Here is a 21,329-nt window from a genome sequence, read left to right on the forward strand (position 1 = left end):
GTAAAACATAATTTGTGAAGAACTAATAATTAGGTGGAATATAATTGTATAGAACTATATATACGTTGTTTTACTGCTCACTGGGTGGTCAGGCTGTGCCACAGGGTGGAATGTTATGCTATTAGAAGTGTGGTCAAGGTTAAAAGGAGGATAAGTGCCACCCAAGGAAGAAACCAGTGCATGATTCAAGGTCCCTGAGAACAGAAAACACAAACACCAGGCTCGAGTAGTCCAGTGTTTACTTGTAGCAAGAAGAAAGAGTGATAAAATGTGCACAAGATCCAGCCTCTTGCAATGCGTTGGTCCCCCATGACCAGCGGATCTGTTCTGCAGCCAACCAGGGGACCACATCATCTCACTTCAAGCTGCAGTGGGAGGATCCCAACCCCTCCCACTCAGGGTCTAAATACAGAAAGCTGGGGGCGTGCCTGATGGCCACTGACACACAAGCTTAAGCAGAACAAAGGAGTACATATACATCAAGCTCAGAACAGGAAAAGGTTCTCACAAGGCCAAGAGCCCAGCACAGACTGTGTTGGCTTTTTATGTCCTAGTAAGGAAGTGTTCTAGGACCATGGCCCATTCTTATGCAGCTGAGCAGGGGCTGGCAGACTGTATGTACATGACTGCCTTTCCCAACACACACACACACACACACACACACACATATATAAATTGACAGAATTATAAGGAGAAATAGGCATATCCACAATATTAGATTTTCATACACTTTTATCAGTAACTGATAGAATAAGAAGATTTTTAAAAAATCAGTAAGGATATGGTCGATTTTGAACAACACAATGAACAAACTTGACCTAATTTATATGTATATACCATTGCACTTAGCAATTATAGAACACGGTTTCTTTTCAAAAACGCAAGATGAAGTAAAAATTTGAATAATCCTGCAAGTATTAAAGAAATTTGATCCAAAATTTAAAACCTTCACACACACACATACAAACACACAACTCATGGACTATTTCAGTGTAAATCCCAATATTTCAGGAATAAATGATGCCAATATTACATGAATTCTTTCAGAGAAATAGAACAGGAAAAGAAGAACCACTCCCTAATTTTGTTTTATGAACCCAGCATCACCTTGATAACAAAACCCAACAAGGAAATCATAAGAAAAAAAGTTAAAGGACAATCTTTCTCATAAAGATAGATGCAAAAAGTCCTAAACAAAACAATAGCAAAGCAAATTCAGCTTTGTCTAAAAAGATGATGGATTCCAATAAATCTGTATTTATTTTTGTAGTGAAAGCTTGGTTTAACATTTGCTATACTGAATGTTAAGTCTTCATAGATAGTTATGATAATTTAGACAGTGCAGTATGTGGATACATGATTTATGACAAAGGTGACACTACAGAGCAGTAGGGAAAATGAATTTTTAACAAATTATACTTAATTGGGTATCTAAATTGGAAGAAAATGAAAGTTGGCTCTTACACTATACTCAGTAATCAATTCTAAGTGGATTGTAGCTTTAAGTGTGAAAGGCAAAATAATAAAGCTTCTAGTAGTTGATATAGGAAAATACCTTCATTACTTTGGGATAGGGAAACACTTCTTAAAGGTGAAGCAAAAATCCTAGCCTTAAAAAAATTGATTTTAAAAGTAAAGACTTCTATTCCTCAAAAGACACAATCGAGAGAGTGAAAATTCAGTCCAAAGAGTTGAAGAAAGTACTTCAATACATATAACTGGCAAAGAACTCGTGTGCAGAATATACCAAAAAAAAAAAAAAATTCTACAGAGTAATAAAAAAAATAGAAAATCCAATTTTAAAATGGGCAACAGGCCCTTCATGTGAGAAGATACCCAAATGACCACTGAACATATGAAGACTTATTTCATCATTAGTGACTAGAAAATGCAGATTTAAATCACAATGGAATATCATCACACACTTTGCAGAATGATAAAAATGTAGATAACAATACCAAGGGGTCTGTAAGGATGTGAAGCAGCTGGAACTCTCATACACTGCTGGTAGGCACATGAATTGACCCAAGAATCTGTTAAACATTTTGGCATTTTCTTTGGAGGTTGAACCTATGCATACTTTATTACCCAGCACTTTTACACTTGGTACATTCATGCACTAAGAGGTTGAGATAAGAATGTTCATAGCAGCATTACTTGCAGTAGCCAAAGATTGAAAAGGACTCAAATTTCCATGAACAGTAGAATGGATAAGCAAGTTTTCAGCAATGAAAACGAACAAAGTACAGCTACATTCATCAACGTGGCTGAATTTCACAACTCTAATGTTGAACAAAAGAAGTCATACATAAAAGAATAAATATTCTTTTATAGAAAGTTTGAAACACAAAAACTAAACTAAAAATACTAGTGGGAGTCAGGAAAGCCAGTGATTGGGTGGAGGCAGCAGGGAGGGCTTCTGAGGTGTTGATGCTCTACTGCTTGACTGGATGGGTGTCACATTGGATAGATGTTACACAGGGGGTTACAATGGATCCTGTTGTGCATTCATGGGGAATGTATTGTATTTTGTGTATTTTCCTCTGTATGTGAGTTATATTTTGCAATTTAAAAGGTCTTTCGTTTTTTTTGAAGCAAGAAATTATCTCAGAAGGGAAATCTAAGATTCAAGAAGATATGAAGAGAAAGGAAAGTGGTAAAAATGAACAAATGGATGGTATATAAGAAGATAATAAATTCTAAGTTATAGGAGTTAGAAAAATACTAGACAGTGTATGTAACACAATGTAATGTAATACAACAAAATACAATGCAATGCATGGAAGTCTGGAGGGAGGTGATTGAGGTTAATACAGCGTATTTCTTACAGATGAAGGATAAACTTTTTGATAGGGATAGCAGTACACATCTACTATCCTGGCTCAAGATATGAACTCTTGTTCTTTGCCACATGTGACTGACTGACTGCCTTATTATTCTTCAGGGCTGCACATGATGTATAAATATTACAATTTCAAGGAAAGCTACCAGGTGTAGACATATACATCTTCCAATCCAGTGGAAAAGAAAGGTACAATGAGAAAACCCGTAATCAATTTTTTAATAATGGAAGTAAAGAGAGAAGAAGATTAGAAAAATTTAGAAAAACAGAAAACATAAAATAATTTGGTAGAAATAAATCATATCAGTAATCATAATCAATGTCAATGTACTTAACTGTCCAGTTAAAATGCATATGTTGTTAGATTGGATTAAAAAAATAAAAACTCCTTGCTGTTTATAAGAGATACTCCTAGTACCAGAAAAAGGATGGAAAGTAAATGATGAAAAGAAAATTGCAAGAAAATCAAAAGAACGCTAATATAGCTCTATTAATTTTTGAAAATAGAGTTTAAGGCAAAAAGGATAACTAGGTATAAAGAGCACCTATATAATGATTTAATATATATTAGATAATTACAAAAGGCAATCTACCAAGAGGACACAATAGTTCCAATTTTTTATGCACTCAATAACGTATCTTCAAAAATCAATAGAATAAATTTTGGCAAAAGTGCAAAAATGAAAAAGTGATATATCTATCATCATAGGAGAAGATTTTCATACACTTCTCCCAGTAATTGAAAAGTCAAATAATCAAACAAGCAGTAAGTAAAGGTATAGAAGAGTTGAACAAGACAATTAACAAGCTAATTATCATGAACCCTGTAGAACCCTCACCCAACAGTTGTAAAGGACACAAAGCATTTATGAAAACAGAAGATGTATTAATTATAAAATAAATCTCAACAAATTTTAGAATTGGTCCGAGAAAGACCACCTTTTCTGACCAGAATGCAATTAAATTTAGAAAACAATAACAAAAGATAGCTAAAACAAACAAAAAATAGCATACATTTGGAAATTTTTTAAAAAAATAAATTTATTTATTTACTTTTGGCTGCATTGGGTCTTCATTGCTGTGCTTGGGCTTTTCTCTAGTTGCGGTGAGCGGGGGCTACTCTTCCTTGCGGTGCGTGGGCTTCTCATTGCGGTGGCTTCTCTGATTGTGGAGCACGGACTCTAGGCACGCGGTTTTCAGTAGTTGTGGCGCACGGGCTCAGTAGTTGTGGTGCACAGGCTTAGATGCTCCGCGGCATGTGGGATCTTCCCGGACCAGGACTCGAACCTGTGTCCCCTGCATTGGCAGGCAGATTCTTAACCACTGTGCCACCAGGGAAGTCCCATATTTGGAAATTTAAAAGTACATTTAAAATAAATAACAGGCCTAAGAAGAAATCACACTAGAAATTTAAACTGCATCAACAGAAAGAAGTGAAAAATTACACATGAAATTTTGGGGGATGCAACTAAAGTGATGCTTCGTAGGAGACTTGTGTCATTGAATTCAAACGTAAAAGAAGTAAGACTGAATTTTTCTGAGCTAAGCAGGTGGTTTCTTTGAAGAAAAAGGGTCACTTGCTAAAAGAGGTTTGATCTTCAGGCCCTGTACTGTGACTTTTCCTGCCGTGAGTCACAACAGCTTCTTAGAGCATCTGAGTTAACTCAGTTCTTTGAGGAGCATTAGACCTGCTGAGGCAAAAGGCCCAAGTACCAGAACTGTGTGTATTGTAGTCTGGACTAGCTAGAGAACCTCTTTGCTCTGAGCATAAATCAAACCTGGCAGCTTTGGCAAATGTACTGGAGCAGGAAAAGGGAAATTGTAAATGCCGCCTCCAGAATAAAAAGAGGCCCAGCAAATATTGTACCACCTTCCCTGTAGTTGTTAGTGAAAGATAGAATATCTTTCTGTGACACGAGTGAAAATACCTTGACACATTCTAACCTACTAAAGGCATAACTTTTGTAATGTGGCGGGATCTTGTATTTTCATGGATTTTTTATTTTCGAATGCTGTAAATTTGAGTCACGCAGGACATCTCGGGTGCCTGCTATTTTCAGCTCTCTGGATCCTATTGGCATGCCATCATCAATGTAGTGAATTCATGTGCAGCCCTGAAGAATAATAAGGCAGTCAGTCAGTCACATGTGGCAAAGAACAAGAGCTAATATCCTGAGCCAGCATAGTAGATGTGTACTGCTATCCTTATCAAATGCAAGCAAATGCTTCTACTGTTTCTTTTTTTGTTTGTTTTAAGTTATTTACAACCATTAAAAACAATCAGGGACCTCCCTGGTGGTCCAGTGGCTAAGACTCCACGCTCCCAATGCAGAGGGCATGGGTTCAATCCCTGGTCGGGGACCTAGATCCCGCATGCTGCAACTAAGAGTTGGCATGCCACAACTAGAAGTCCTGCATGCTGCAACTAAAATATCCCACACGTGGCAACGAAGATCCCACATGCTGCAACTAAGACCTGGCGCAGCCAAATAAATAAATAATTTTTTAAAACCCCAAACAAACATACCATCCTTCATGATTCCCACTTGTATATTCCCTTTAAATTGGCTCATTGCAGTACCTACCTGGTCCCCTAGAACTTCACTCTCAGAGGGCACACAGTCCCAGATGGCCACAGTAATAACATTTTGCCATTTTGTACTATGAGCTGCTACCTTCCCATCATGGGATGTAAAATATGATTCTCTTTTGCTTCATCTTATCCTTATAACCAATACTGTGCTCCCCACAGTTCCCTGCAATCCAGGCTGTGGTTATGATTTTTGAACCAGTTAAAGTTCTTATGTGGCAAGCAATACAAACTGACTCTAATTAAAAAAATATGAAAGAATTTTTCTGAGATTCTGGAGAACAGCCAGCATCAAAATAAAAGATGAACAATGGATCCTTGGGGAGGATAGGAACCAGGGCAGTTTCAGGGATTGTATTCTTGGGAAGCTGTGGACCTGCAAATGACTCAGCTAAAATCACCTTTCCTCCCAGGGTGTGTCTGTTTGAAAGTCAAGTTCTGGGAGAGAGAATAGATTTATTTAGGATTATATGGCATAGAGAAGAACAAATGCCTAAAGGAGGTGATATTGGGCTGGGCAAAAACAACATATTATATGATACAATAATATCATAACATAATAATACATTCAAATCCAAGCCCATTTTTGGAAATATGAAAAACGTAGAAAATGGCAGCATGGGAACCTACCATGTTTCAGTAACCAAAGATATTCACTGTTATCATTTTTCTAACGATTATTTTCCTTAATAGAGTAGGAAAAACACTACGGATAATTTGAAATAATTCAAGGTATACAACACATTAAAATTGCCACTAATCCTGCAGATACAAACAATCTTACATTTTGGTGGTATTCATGCTTTCATTAAAAATTTTAAAGTTAAAAGCTTTTTTTGATTACAAACCTAATACATGATGGTTACATTGCAGAAGTTATGCAAAAGGTGAAGCAAATGTTTCTTATAATTCTGACTCTCTTGGCTTCCCTGGTGGTGCAGTGGTTGAGAGTCCGCCTGCCGATGCAGGGGACACGGGTTCGTGCCCCCGTCCGGGAAGATCCCACATGCCGCGGAGCGGCTGGGCCCGTGAGCCATGGCCGCTGAGCCTGCGCGTCCGGAGCCTGTGCTCCGCAACGGGAGAGGCCACGGCAGTGAGAGGACCGCGTACTGCGAAAAATAAAAAAATAAAAAATTCTGACTCCCTGAGATAATCACTGTTAAATGCTTGAGATTTATCCCCCTCATTTCTACATGTGCGTATGTTATTACTTTAGTGAAAATTGAATTCTTTTGTTCTTTCACTAAATCTTATTAAATATTTCATTAAATGTCACTTAACTTGGTATTTTGACAAGTATTTCCATGTTAGTACATTTACTCTGACCTGATTCTTTTCAACAGCTCTATATTATTCTATTGAATGGATATGCCATAATTTATTGAACTAATCCTATTGATAGACATTTAAGTCATTTCAGAGTTTTTACTATTACCAACAGTGCTTCACTAAAAAATCCTTGACCTATGCTGGCTTAGGTCTCTGAGTCAGTCTTTCTATAGAAATACACATATTTAATAGATTGACCTCATAGTTTATGTAAATTTATATCTTGCTTTATTAGTTAGCATATCACAGACTTTTAAAATAGTATCAAAATGTGAGTTAAATGTAATCTTTATATAATATTCCATTTTATACACTTGTCATAATTTACTTCATGTAATGCTTCCTACATTTGAGGGTTTTAAGTTGATCCCAAGTTTGGTTAATAAAAATAATTCCGCATTGAACATTTTTGTTTCTAAAGCTTTAGCTGCATTTCTGAATAATTTTAGGGGATATTCCTTGAAGCGAAATCCTTGGCACAAATAATATGAACATTATTTAAGGCTCTTGATGCATATTGACAAATTATTTTTCAAAAATGTTGTGGAATTTACATTTACATCAGCAGTATGAGTGCTTTTATTGCTGGACCCTTACCATTGATTATATTGTTAATAACTTTTTCTGTGCATAGTTACATTGTATCATTTATTCACTTAATATAAAAAACTTGCGGAGGCATTTCAAGCTCTTCATAAGTTTCTTTTCATGATATAAGTGAAACATGATTTGGTTCATGCCCTTGTTGTTGGATATCTAGACAATTTCTTGACTTACTCTTTGTTTTTGAAATTGGAGTATGATTGCTTTACAATGTCATGTTAGTTTCTGCTGTACAATGAAGTGAATCGGCTATTTGTATACATATATCCCCTCCCTCTTGGACCTCCCTCCCACTCCCCCATCCCACCCATCACAGAGCACCAAGCTGAGCTCCCTGTGCTTTATACAAGGTTCCCACTAACTAAATGATGGAGCTCTGAACATCTGAAAACATTTAAAAACGTTATTTAGGTCCTGTTGGCATGATGATTATCTCAATGGGTAGACCAGAGCTATGTCCTACGTGAGACAGTGAGAGGAGTATATTTCACAGATCACAAGGTCAATGTGAAAATTCTGCCAGTGTTGAGTACTTGTGTTCCAGCTATTCATTTGTTTATTCAAGAAGCAGCTATGGAATGGGCTAGGAGTCCCCTTGAACCCAGCATGAGGCTGACTCAGATAAAAGCTCTTTAATCGCCTAGTCCCAATAAAGCCCCACACTTACCAGTAGACCATAGTCTTCTGGATCCCAGGTAGTCTTTGCCATAATTATCCTGGTAAGTGAACACAAGTCCCTTAAGGGAAGACTTAGGGGGATAATTTACCTAATGTGCTGGTGATGTTATTGCTGGAGTCTTCTTCAAGAGTATCTTACCTCCCCTTTCCTTCAAGAAACTCTAAGTCAATAAACTTACTCAGGATGGGAATTAGGTGAGGGGCAGTGCTATTCGATCATGGATACTTAAGTGAAGCCCCTATTTGCTAGGAAATTAGTGGGCCGTTTGGTCCTAGGGTCTATGTGATCTACAACCAGTCTGATTATTGTTCCTACCGTGCTGTCCATTTTAGTAATCATGCCCACTTTGATTTTTAAGTGTTTCTTCTGGGCACTGCCTAGGATTCCATTAACCCTGTTGAAATTAAAAAGCCCATTTCAATGGCAGAATTACCTACCTGCCTCCCCAGATTATAGAAAACTGTTACTAGATCGCTTTGAAAAGTCTGATGTATCCCTCACCATTGTACTTCTGAAGCTGTAATCAAGAGAGTGTATTCAGACCCCTCTTACAACTGAGTAAGCAAACTATTAGAATCACCCCCATCTGCTTGAGCACCTGTCAATAAATTCATTTCAGTCTGAAAGTACTCCTCTTTCCCTAGTCTGAGACTCATTGAATGCATTGCCATTGACGTTCTTCAGGTTTTTGCTGTATAAATGAACCAAAGTCTTTTGTCGTGTGAGGCTTCTCCATTAGGGTTTGACTTTGTAACTGGCTTCTGGGTGGCTGCTGGGATCTGACCCTGTTTGTAGACACAGAGGCAAATGAGAAGTGATAGAAAGGAAGGATGAGGCAATTTGGCCACCACTTAACAAGGTGACCGTCTGAGGCAAGTTCGTTATGAGATCTCCAAGCAAAGCAGGAACATCTCCATCAGATGTGTGGGGTGGGACACTCCACTTCTGCTTGGAAGGAATGCTCAGTGGAGGGCGGAGTAGCCTAAGCCATCCCATTACTCTCCTATTTTCCCCTTTCAGTTATGGGGTCTTCCATTCTGTCTCAGTTAATGCCCTAATATTGCATGAGGTCTGCTGATGCTGTAAATGCAACTGAACTTTGCAATCCACAGGATCAAGTTTTATTTTTTTAATGTATTTTTTATGTTTCTGGTGTACAGCAAAGTGATTCAGTTATATATATATATACACATGTATGTGTATATATCTATATCTATCTAACATCTATCTATATACTGCGCTATACAGTAGGACCCTGTTGCTTATCACAGGATCAAATTTTGATTCTGATTTTATGCAACCTGGGTTCTGAGGCTAATAACCTAAAAGTCCTCATAGCACAAAGACAGTTCCTGGTTCTCTACTCTTAGCCAAGAATTTGATCTTAAGCCTGTCATTATCTTTTACGTTCTTCAGCATTTAAAGAAGGGGCTTGTTGCCCAAAGCCTTCCTTTAACGGACACTTCATAGGTAATCACTTAAGTAACTCTTTGGCCTCTGCATGCCTTAGTCTACCTGGGAAATACTCACTGAATCCTCAGTGCCTTCAGATCCAGCTAAGCCCAATAGCTTTTTCCTTGAGGATCTGTGACCCTCAACTATTCATCAGAACAATGTCTGTAATCAGAGTTCTTCTTTGCAACTGTACAATTCCTTCCAACTAGTTTATCAGAAAAGGAAATTGTTAAGGGATCTTGGACTGGTCTCCAAAATTGAAGGAGTAGTTTGTGTAAGAGGAAGATACTTTTTACTCAGGCACAACCCTTGAAAAATGCGTGATTTCATGCTTAGAGATTACCCTGAAAATGCAGCTGTTAGCTCCTTCCCCTTCCCCCAAACATTGCAAAACACATTTATTGAGTAAAGTCTATTCTTCATTAACGGTCTTCTGAAAGTGTAAAATACTCCTACCTGATTTGGGCTTTATTAACATTGACTTTTTTTTTCTGTGAAAGTTATCAATGAGATTCTTAACTCTCTTTGCCTATCTACCTGCAGATACTATTTTTTTGTCTTCTGTTCTTTTTTTTGTTTGTTTTCTTTTCTGCAGCGAAAGCGCGGAGTCCTAACCACTGGACTGCCAGGGAATTCCCTGTCTTCTGTTCTATCCAAAGTTTGTGATTTCTATTCTTAGGCACCTAGAGAGATGCAATTTCTCAGGAAATTCTTATTTTGAATTTAATTTTTGTGCCACTTGATAGGACCAGGAATAAAAAATATCTCATGTGACACTGTGGGCCACTGTTCTCTGAGTCCAGGATCCTCTTAGGTCATTTCTACCGTAGCTCATGGTCAATACCTTCTCCATACTTGTGGAAAAACAATAAATGTAACAACCACCATTACACCGTAGATGCGATAGCATGGGTAAAGGAAAGGAAAGAAAAATTTTTGTATAAGATACAGCAAGCCAGGAGGTAGAGGTAGAGCCCACAGTGCTCGCTTCGGCTGGTCTTGCCATCTTCCCCCCCTGCCACTGATTCCATGTTTTGCCTTTCTTTGACTAACACTGTAGTTGGCTAAAGTTCTCTGCCAAATGGGGCAACCTACACCTTTATTCCTGTGGGGCTTAAATCCTTAAATCCTTATTGGTCCTGCCTGTAAATTTAGTCTGCTGATAATTTTGACCCTTGCACACAGTATACAACAAAGGACCTCTGGGGATCTCCTGTGTTCCTGCTGTACTTTCCCAGCATCTATTGTGAAACAGCAACCCTATTTCCTTTTGATAGTCAAGGTCAGTTAGTAGAGCTGTGCCCCTCCCCCATCCCCCTGCACCTGTTTGTTTAGTGCTGGATTTCTCAACCTCTGTACCGTTGACATCTTGGACTGGATAATTCCTTGCTGTGAGGAGCTGTTCTGTGCATTGTAACATGTTTAGCAGTATCCCTGGCTTCTACCCACTAGATGCCAGTAGCAACTATACTCCCACCCCTCAACCGTGACAACCAAAAAGGTCTCCAGACATCGCCAAGTACTCCCTGGGAGGAAAATCATCTTTCTGTTGAGAACCATTAGTTCAGTGGTTTGAAGAGCCCCCAAGGGACAGGTGAGAGTCTCAGCCTTAGCGATGCCAAAGGTCTCCCTTCGTGAGTGCTCTTCTCTCGTTACTATCACTGCTTGACCAGCAAAACCTATGCTTGGAATGTGGAAGATCCTCCAAATAGCAGCCACACCGCAAGTGTTGGAGGGCAATTTACCACTGGAGTGTGAAGGGGTAATGCACGCAAGGGACGCTGGGCAGAACAAAGGAATACAAGTTCATTGCATCCATTTTACATTAAGCAATGTACTTGTTATAGTAAATTTGAAATATACAGAGAGAAGGGAAAAAACCTCCACACACCAACATTTGAAGACAAATACTATTAATACTTTTAAAAATAACATATTCTCCCTTATTATAAATATATGTATATTTGCCATAAACAGTTTGGAAGATGAAAATGAAACTTCCCGGAATCATATCATTCAGAAAAAAACCCCCACGTTTAACACTGAGATATATTTGCTTCAGTCTGTTTTCTTTTTTAATTTTTAAAATTTATTTATTTTTGGTTGCATTGGGTTTTCGTTGCTGTGCGCAGGCTTTCTCTAGTTGCAGCGAGCGGGGGCTACTCTTGGTTGCGGTGTGTGGGCTTCTCATTGCGGTGGCTTCTCTTGTTGCAGAGCACAGGTTCTAGGCGCATGGGCTTCAGTACTTGTGGCTCGTGGGCTCAGTAGTTGTGGCTCGTGGGCTGTAGAGTGCAGGCTCAGTATTTGTGGCACACGGGCTTAATTGCTCCGCAGCATGTGGGATCTTCCCGGACCAGGGATCAAACCCGTGACCCCTGCATTGGCAGGCAGATTCCTAACCCCTGCGCCACCAGGAAGCCCCTCTATTTTCTTTTCTGTTACAAAGTCATACTTGGTTAATGTAACGAACATCCAAGCATTAGAGAAATTTATACTTTAGAAAGTGAAAATTCTCCATATTTCTGACTCCAGATATAACCCCTGTTAACATCTGGTGTATTCTTTCTCATATTTTTTCCTATATATAACCCAAATTACATTTTTTTAAATTATGAAATAAGATCTCACTCTAAGTACTGTTTTGCAAACTTGCCTTTTTCTCCTGATGATATATCTTGAATATCTGTTAATGTAAATACGTAAGTCTATCTCATTCTTTTTAAAAGTTGACATACTATTCCATTGTATGAGTGCATCCAAATTTAGTTAACTAACATACTGGTGGACAATAAAATAATTTCCAATTAAAAAATTTTTTTTATTGAAGTATAGTTGATTATTGATATAATAATTATATAAGTTACAGATTTACAACACAGTGATTCACAATTTTTAAAGGTTATACTCCATTTATAGTTATTATAAAATATTGGTTATATTCACTGTGTTGTACAATATATCCTTGTAAGCTTATTTTATACAAAATACATGTAGTTTGTACCGCTTTATCTCCTGCCCCTATATTGCCCCTCTCCCCTTCTCTTCCAATTTTTTTTTTTTTTTTTTTTTGTGGTACGCGGGCCTCTCACTGTCGTGGCCTCTCCTGTTGCGGAGCATAGGCTCTGGACGTGAAGGCTCAGCAGCCATGGCTCACGGGCCCTGCTGCTCTGCAGCATGTGAGATCTTCCCGGACCGGGGCACGAACCCGTGTTCTCTGCATCGGCAGGCGGACTCTCAACCACTGCGCCACCAGGGAAGCCCCTTCTCTTCCAATTTTTAAATATAAACAGTGATGCCAGGAGCAGCTTGCATGCATGTATATGTATGTATACATGCATGCACACAAACATATATATTTGCACAGATCCTGGTGCTTCTTAACTAGTCTTTATAAACATACAAACATGTTACACCAGTTGTCTATTTTCCAGGGTTGTGTTTCAGTGAGTAAACTTGAGAGATGACACAACATCTCTAAGAAAAATGCAAGCTTGCTTACTGCTTGCTATAAAAGCAGTGGAGTCTCCAGTTCAGTGTTCCTAAGCTGTGATAAAAATCTGCTATGTGCACAGAATCCATCTGGGCTCCTCTGTGTTTCTCCTATGTAACTTGGGGAGCAAGGGAAACCAATGTAACACGATACGTTGCTTGTTGTAATTCAGTTCTTTATCTCTGACCCACGAGGCTTACCTTCGCTGCCAGCATCCATGAAATAGTAAAAGGCTAACATAAGCTTGTAAGTAAGGTAAAATTTCAGGTCCTGACAAAAGTAGTATATTGTAACTGTGTGAGAAAAACACTAAAGTATTTTTGTCAACTGTGTTTATAATGGTTACATAATTACCCTCCAGATGGATGCATCATAATTTGTACAACTTAACCTCGCCTATTCTTATACAGAAAATTGTTTCCAAATTTTGGTAATCTCTAGTATGTTGAATTCATATCTAAGTCTTTGTCTACATTTCTGAATAGTTGCCTAGGATAAATTTCAAAAAGTAGAATTGCTAGGTCAACTGGTATAAACATTTTTGTCTTTTTTTAAAAAATTGAGGTATAGTTTATGTACAATATTATATTAGTTTCAGGTGTACAACATAGTGATTCAATATTTTTATGAATTATGCTCCATTTAAAGTTGTTACAAAATACTGGCAGGCTTCCCTTGTGGCGCAGTGGTTAAGAATCCACCTGCCAATGCAGGGGACATGGGTTCGAGCCCTGGTCTAGGAAGATCCCACATGCCATGGAGCAACTAAACCCGTGCACCATAACTACTGAAGCCCACGTGCCTAGAGCCCACGCTCCGCAACAAGAGAAGCCACCGCAATGAGAAGCCCGCGCACCGCAACGAAGAGCAGCCCCCACTTACAAGCCCACGTGCAGCAATGACGACCCATCACAGCCAAAAATAAATAAATAAAACAAAATTTTAAAAATGTTAAAAAAAAACAAATGGGCCCTAATCAAACTTAAAACAAACAAAAAACAAAATAATGGCTATATTTCCCTGTGCTGTACAATATGTCCTCGTAGCTTATTTTATACATAGTAGTTAGTAGTTTATACCTCTTAATCCCCTTCCCCTATCTTGCCCCTCCCTTCGACTCTCTCCCCACTGGTAACCACTAGGTTTTTTTTGTTTTTTTTTAATTGAGGTATAGTTAATTTACAATGTTGTGTTAGCTTCAAATGTACAGCAAAGTGATTCAGTTAAATATTTTGTTCTTTATATCTGTGAGTCTGTTTCTGTTTTGTTATATTCATTTCTTTTTTAGATTCCACCTATGTGACAACATACAGTATTTGTCTTTCTCTGTCTTATTTCACTGAGCATCATGCCCTCCAAGTCCATCCATGTTGTTGCAAATGGCAAAATTCATTCTTTTTATGGCTGAGTAATATTCCATTATATCACATCTTCTTTATCCATTCATCTGTGTTCTGTGTTGATGGACATTTGGGTTGCTTCCATATCTTGGCTATTGTAGATAATGCTGCTATGAACAGTGGGGTGCATGTATCTTTTTGAATTAGTATTTTCATTTTCTTTGGACATATAGCCAGGAATTAGATTGCTGAGTATATATGGTCATTAAATTTTCAGTTTTTTGAGGGCTCTCCATACTGTTTTCCATATTGGCTGCACCAATTTACATTTCCACCAACAGTGTATAAGGGCTTCTTTTCTCCACATCATTTTTAAAAGTCTTAGCACAAATTGCCAACGTGCTTTCTAGAAGACTTGCTCCAAAATTTATTCCCATTAACTTTATTGTCTCCAACTCAATACATACATGTGAGCAACACACATTAACGTTTTTCTGTGTATTTTTAAATACTTAGTTGTGATCAAACTAAATTCAACTTTTTCCCACTTAACTAATCATACACTTCTCTGTGTTACAATATCTTAATGCCATTTCCAAATACCCACTTTAGTCATTCATTTATTGTTAGACACTCATTTTTTCCCTCTGTTGTAATGTAGCTATAAATATCTTAAAAGTGTATCTTTGTGCATAATACCACCCTTGATACTGCACAAGATAACTACACAGACTTAGTATTCAGGCTTTGCTGGCTCAAAATAGTATCTATCTACTAGTTAGATAACCAATTTAATACATAAAAAATAGAGATCCCACTCATAGTACTTCCAAAAACTGTTAAGTTCACAGCATAAAGCTAATAAAAACTATAACGAACCTAGGAATAAATCTAATGAAAGTTAAGCGAAAGTCTATTTATGAAGAACTTAAAAAAAGGAATAAATCAGGAGAGATTCCCACAGTTTACAGAGCTAATAGAAAACTCATTGCCATAAATTCTTCCCCCAATTACTCTATACATTCAGTGCATTTTAATTAATAGATTGACAAGGTTTTTCATAGACCTTGGAAAGCCAATTCCAAAATAGGTAGGAACCAAACGACCTAGCAGTTCTGCTCCTAGGTATATACTGAAGAGAACTGAAAGTTTATGTTCACACACAGACTTGTAGGCAGATGTTCATAGCAGTATTACTCAGAATAGCCAAAAAGTGGAAACCACCCAAATGCCTATTAACTGGTGAATGGATAAACAAAACATATATCTTTACAAGGGAATGTTATTCAGCCATGAAAAGGAATGGAGTACTGATATATGCCATGAGGTAGATGAATTTTTAAACATTATGCAGTGTGCAAGAAGCTAGACATAAAAGGCCACATATTGTATGATTCCATTTGTATGAAATGTCCAGAATAAGCAAATCTGCAGAGACAGAAAATAGATTTAGTGGTTGACAGGGGCTGAGGAGGGAGGCTGGGATATGACTGTAAATGGGGTTGGGTTTCTTTTTGGGGTAGAGAAAATGTTTTGGAATTAAATAGATGATGTACAACCTTGTGAACATACTAAAAATCACTGAATTTTACACTTTAAAAGGGTGAATTTTATAGTATGTGAATTACATCTCAATTTTAAAAACTGTTAAAACTGTTATGAAAGAAAAGACCACTTGCAAAAACTGTGAAGAATATTGTAGGGAGAGGAGGCTAGGGGAACTTGGCCTTCCTGAGATCCAGCCATAATACAAAGCTATAGTGATTAAGAGAATGTGCTATCGGTACATAAACAAATAGACCAGTGGAACAGAACAAGAAACCTAGAGACAGACCCAGGCATATATGGAATCTTGATATATGACCACTGTGGTGTTCTAAATCAGTGGAGAAATGATAAAAGAGTCAATACGTGGTTGTGAGATAATCATTTATTAATATACACATTGATTCCAGGTAGATTAAAAACCTAAATGGAAAATGCAAGTTTTATACTTTTACAAGAAAGTATATGGCGATATTTTCATAACCTAATGTAGGAAAGGCTTTATTAAACAAGGCATCAAATACACAAATCTGAAGGAAAAAGTTGATAAATTTGACTATACTAAAAATTTAGGGGACTCTCCTGGTGCTCCAGCAGGTAAGAATCTGCGCTCCCAATGCAGGGGGCCTCAGTTCGATCCCTGCTCAGGGAACTAGATCCCGCATGCATGCTGCAACTAAGAAGTCCGCATGCTACAACTAGGAGTCCTCGTGCCGCAACTAAGAGCTTGCGTGCTGCAACTAAAACCGAGAGCAGCCTAAATAAATTAAAAATAAAATTAAAAAGATGAAAAAGAAGCTACATGGGCTTAAGAATCTTTAAAAAAATATTTAAAACTTCCTTTCAACCAGGTACTATAACAAAAATAAAAGGTGATCTACAGATGGGGATAATGTATTTGCATATCGTTTGCTCAATCATTCAACAAATATTGAATATCCATGATGTGCCAGGTGCTATATGACACCAAGTTTCTATGGTGATGGGAATGATGCAGAAGAAAACAAACAAAAAATATATGTAGGAGAGAACAGGGATGATTACTGGCACACAGGGCAGGGCAAATACTCCAGATATTTGCATGGCCCACTTGTTCCTCCTTCAGCTCTGTGGCCACATGTCTGCTTCCCAGCAAGGCCTTTTCTGACCATCCTCTCTCAATTGCAACTCTTACTGCAGGAAACCTCACCCTTCATCTCTTTTTCTTTCCTTCACTTTATTTTTCTTTATAGCAATGATCATTTTCTAATGCCAAATACTTTACTTATTTATTTTGTTCTTCATCTGTCTCCTCTCACTAGGAAATAAACTTCATAAGATTAGGGATCACCAAGGCTTAGAATAGCACCTATGACATGGTAGGTACTCAATAAATATTTGTTGAATAAATAAGGAAATAATTGTGTCCTTAATGGCACAAATCAAATTGCCAGGCATAAAGTGTTCACAGAAGTATTTGTTGAAGATTATATAATCTGTAAAGGAAAAATACTTTATATTTTATTACAGATTATTAAAAATTAAGGTATTTTGCTTAATGCTTTTCCCTAATAACATTGAAGTATGTCTATATACCTACATATATGTATTTACTGGATTTGAAGATTGTTTCCCTTCACACTTTAAAATTTTTTAACAGCTTTATTGAGATATAATTCACCTATTTACAGTTCATCCAATTCAATAGTTTTTACCACGTTCACAGATATGTGCAACCATCATCCGTCAATTTTAGAACGTCTTCATCACCTCAAAAAGAAATGCAATACCCTTTAGCTATCACCCTTCTATCCCCTGTGCCCCATTGCTCTCAGCCCTAAGTAATGAAACTTTCTGTCTCTATGGATTTGTCTAGTCTAAACATTACAAATAAATGGAATCATATATGTGGTCTTTTGTGAGTGACATCTCTCAATTAGTATAATGTATCCATATTGTACCATGGATAGTATTTCTTTTCTTTTTGTTGCCAAATAATATTCCATTGCATGGACATATCATGTTTTGTTTATCCAATCATGTGCTGGTGGCATTTGGGTGGTTTCCACCTTTTGTTTATTGTGAATGGTGCTGCTATGAACATCTGTGTACAAGGTATACATCTAGAAGTAGAATTATTGGGTCATATGGCAATTCCACGTTTAACTTTTTGAGACTGCCAAACCATCCTCTACAGTGACTGCACCATTTTACATTCCTGCCAGCAACATACGAGCATTCCAATTTCTCCGTATCCCCACTAACACTTGTTATTTTCTGTTACTTTTGATTATGGCCATCCTAGTGGGATGTGAAGTGGTATCTCATTGTGGTTTTGCCCATCCCTTGTTACTTCCTCAAATACCAGCTTCCTTCTCCAGTAAAGATCTGGAACATCAATTTTCTCCTACTACGCCCTGGCATTGCTTAAACAATAAATCTGTGAAATGGTATGTGTACACTTCACAATACCTCTTCCGACCCTACAGGTATCTTTTAAATATTATGGTTATCATTTTAGAAATGGTCACTCAAGGGTCCGGCAATTTCTGATGATTCCCTGTGCCCGCCCAGCTCCCTGACACCCCGTCCCCAGTTTATGTAATAAGTACATAATAAAGTAAATGCTGAAGCAGAAAATCTCTTGAGGGCCTATATTTCTTCTCTTACTTGATTATATGCTTTTTAAAATAACCAAAACCAATTTCGGTATGTGATTTTTTTTCTGTAAAGGTGACAAATGTGAGGATTTATAGACTGAATAAAAACAGGTGCTGTTGGAAGGCGTAGAGCTTTAGTCAGAGTCAAATGTGGGCAATCAGAATGCAACGTGAGGAGGAAAAAACACCATCCCAGAAGTGGAATCTTACTGAAAACCTTTACCTTCCTCTCCCCACCTTAAAAACAAAAAAAATATGTTCCACCAAATTCCGAAACTTACACGTATGCATTTGAAGCAATACAACAAGGAGACAGGGTGGAGATGCATTCTGCAGGTTGCCACACAGGTTGAAAGGCATTTCCTGACAAAGGAGTAGCTACCATTGGGCCACCTGGGTAACTGCATATGCAAATGAGTGCTGGGAAAGTATTCGTGGGCCTCACCTCCATTAAGTATTGATACTTTGCGGAGTCATTACAGGTTGTGAAACTTAGTGTTCTAGACCTAATACTTAGGGGAAAGCAGTAAAAAGCATTTCAAGAAGCACAGCCGTAGATGGACAGTTGAACAGGAGTGGTGGTTACTGAAGGAAAATAATGACGGATCCAGGGTTTGGAAGGTTGAGGTCTTGAGAGCTGCTATACCAGTAGAGTGAGGGAAAATACCCTTTTCCCAGACTACAGTTAAAGTAAGCATTAACTCTCAGAATGTTCATAACTTACTGGCTTCCTTGAATGTAAAAGGAGTCACATTACAATGATTACAATTATATGATAGTTGCCTTTTTTTTTTTTTCCTCCCCATGGTCACATCACCTCTAATCAAAGAGTAGAAGACCACTGGTGGATAAGGGGTGAGCAGGGTCAGACCTCTCACAAACTCAGAATTTTATGCCCAACATCAGCAAAATAAGAATTCAGCGCAGGTCCTCAGGAGCCTGATTTATCCACAAGGAATCTGGCTAATCAGTACATGTATTCAAAGAGCTGCAGAGATATAACGGGTGGTGCTTCGCAAGCTTCTGGCTCCAAGTGGGAAGAGACCCTAAAGATTACCTAGAGCAAACTACCTTCCTATGACACAGGCCTGTCAGGGGCTTGAAATCACTGCCATATTCTAGCCAAGTTGTTTCATTTACTGTGCCTTTGTTCCTAAATTTACAAGGAGGAAAGACTGCGTGTACAAGTGCCTACAATATGGAGTCTATTTAGGGAAAACGTAATAAGATATAGTATTTGTGTTTTCCCAACCAGCCCTAGGCCACCCAACTAACGAAGCCTCCGCCTGAGTTTTTATCTAGAGGATGCTGGCGCGCCACTTAGCTGCCCATCTTGAGCATGTTCTTTCTGGAAAGCGACGGTGGGAGAAGGGTATCATAGCTAGTATTTAACTGAGCCTTTACTATACCAAAGACTGCGCCTTAGTGGTAACTCATTTGGTGGTCCAATAATCCTACGAGGCGGGTCCTACTTTACCTCTATTTTACAGATGAAGAAATTGAGCTGGGGTGAATTACTTTCTCAAGGTCACACAACCACTCAGCGGCGGAGACCACCGTGAAGATAGGCAGTCTGGCTACGGGGAGGCGGGAGAGGAGCCCAGCGGAGGATGGAGGAGGAGGGAGGTAAGGTGGGACAGGGCGGAGCGGGGGGGCGGGGATGGGACACAGCGGAGAAAGTACCAGCAACGCCTTCCACTGACTGATTTGTACATTTCCATCACCTAAGCTTCTGGCGTCACCACCAGGAATAGAAAATTAAAGACTCCTAACTCTGTAAGGTTCCGCCTCCATCCCAAGAAGACCATCCCACAGAACACGCGACGCTCACCCCTTCCTCACCTGCCAGCCCCGGGCACCGCAGGGCCGACTCCAGCGGCAAACTACAACCCCCCACTATGCACCGCGCGGGAGGCGGGGGCCACGCCGAGGGGACGCGAGGGTGCTCCAAAGGTGCCTTGAGAAAAAAAAAAAAAAAAAAAAAAAATCACATACATCTTTCGTCGCTTTCCCGCCTTCACACTGCTCTCACCCTCAGGGGGATGCATCGTCTTTTTTAATGGACGGCTCATGCAGAGAAGCGTGTAAAATCGTTTCTGTCTTCAGGCACAGCAGAGGGCAGGCGCGACAACGGCTCGAGGGCGCGAGGTCCCCCGGGCCACGCGCGGGGCGGAGCCAGCGGAGGCGGGACCGGGACGCGACCGGAAGTGCATGAGGGAAAAGGGAGAAGCTTGAGTGGCTGCGGGCGTGCGCTTCCGGCCGGGGCGTCGACGTCGGCTGGCTGCGCAGGTTAGCACTTCGGGCTCTTCGGCCGCAGCTGTACGCATCGTGCACGCCCCGAGGCGCCGAGTGTCGTCTCTTCTCGCCGTAGGCCGTGACGACATGAGCAGCAAAGAAGGTGGCGTCCTCAACGGCTTTGGGCGTTATTTATTTATCTCATCCAGCCTTTTGGTCGCGTTTTCCACTTACCACCCCTTAAAGGTGCCCTCTCCCCGCGCAGGCTCCGGGAGGGGCGGCGGTCCTGGTGATTTCCCGGCCACATTGGCCCTGTTTGCGCCTCTCTGTTTTTAATCCTCGAGCCGTTTTTATCTTAGTTCGGTAATTGCCCCACCTTGTGCCAGATCAAGGTACTCGTTGGGGGAGGCCTGGGTGAGCGTAAGGTTTGCGGGGGGAGAAGGCAGGGTTGCTTTTCTGTCGTCTGCTGAGGAAGCCTCTGTGGCGAGGGCCTTGGGGGTGCCTGGTTTTAAAGGAAGGGAGGGGTTTGCCTGTGTCATGTTTTGTCAGCTCTTTGGCGATGGAAGAGCCTTGTCCAATCTT

General features: G+C 39.4%; 1 protein-coding gene and 1 pseudogene across 2 annotated transcripts in view; one reads left to right on the top strand and one right to left on the bottom strand.

The window, feature by feature from the left end:
• LOC149747207 (uncharacterized) overlaps window positions 1-21,212 on the bottom strand; it is a 52,667-nt pseudogene extending 31,455 nt beyond the window's left edge.
• TSNAX (translin associated factor X) overlaps window positions 20,749-21,329 on the top strand; it is a 32,827-nt gene continuing 32,246 nt past the window's right edge. Inside the window, exon 1 of one of the 2 annotated variants that reach the window (XM_022553099.3) lies at window positions 20,749-20,910. In XM_022553099.3, the coding sequence (XP_022408807.1) occupies window positions 20,895-20,910 (16 nt within the window). In that variant the 5' untranslated portion in view covers window positions 20,749-20,894. Of the gene's footprint in view, window positions 20,911-21,021; window positions 21,140-21,329 lie in introns of those variants that run through there. The other variant, XM_022553100.3, reaches the window with a different exon arrangement.

This window comes from Delphinapterus leucas, chromosome 16 (assembly GCF_059928025.1).
Source record: "Delphinapterus leucas isolate spDelLeu-1000000601 "Yukka" chromosome 16, BTC_Dleu_Yukka2, whole genome shotgun sequence".
In the NCBI taxonomy this organism is placed as follows: Eukaryota; Metazoa; Chordata; class Mammalia; order Artiodactyla; family Monodontidae; genus Delphinapterus; species Delphinapterus leucas.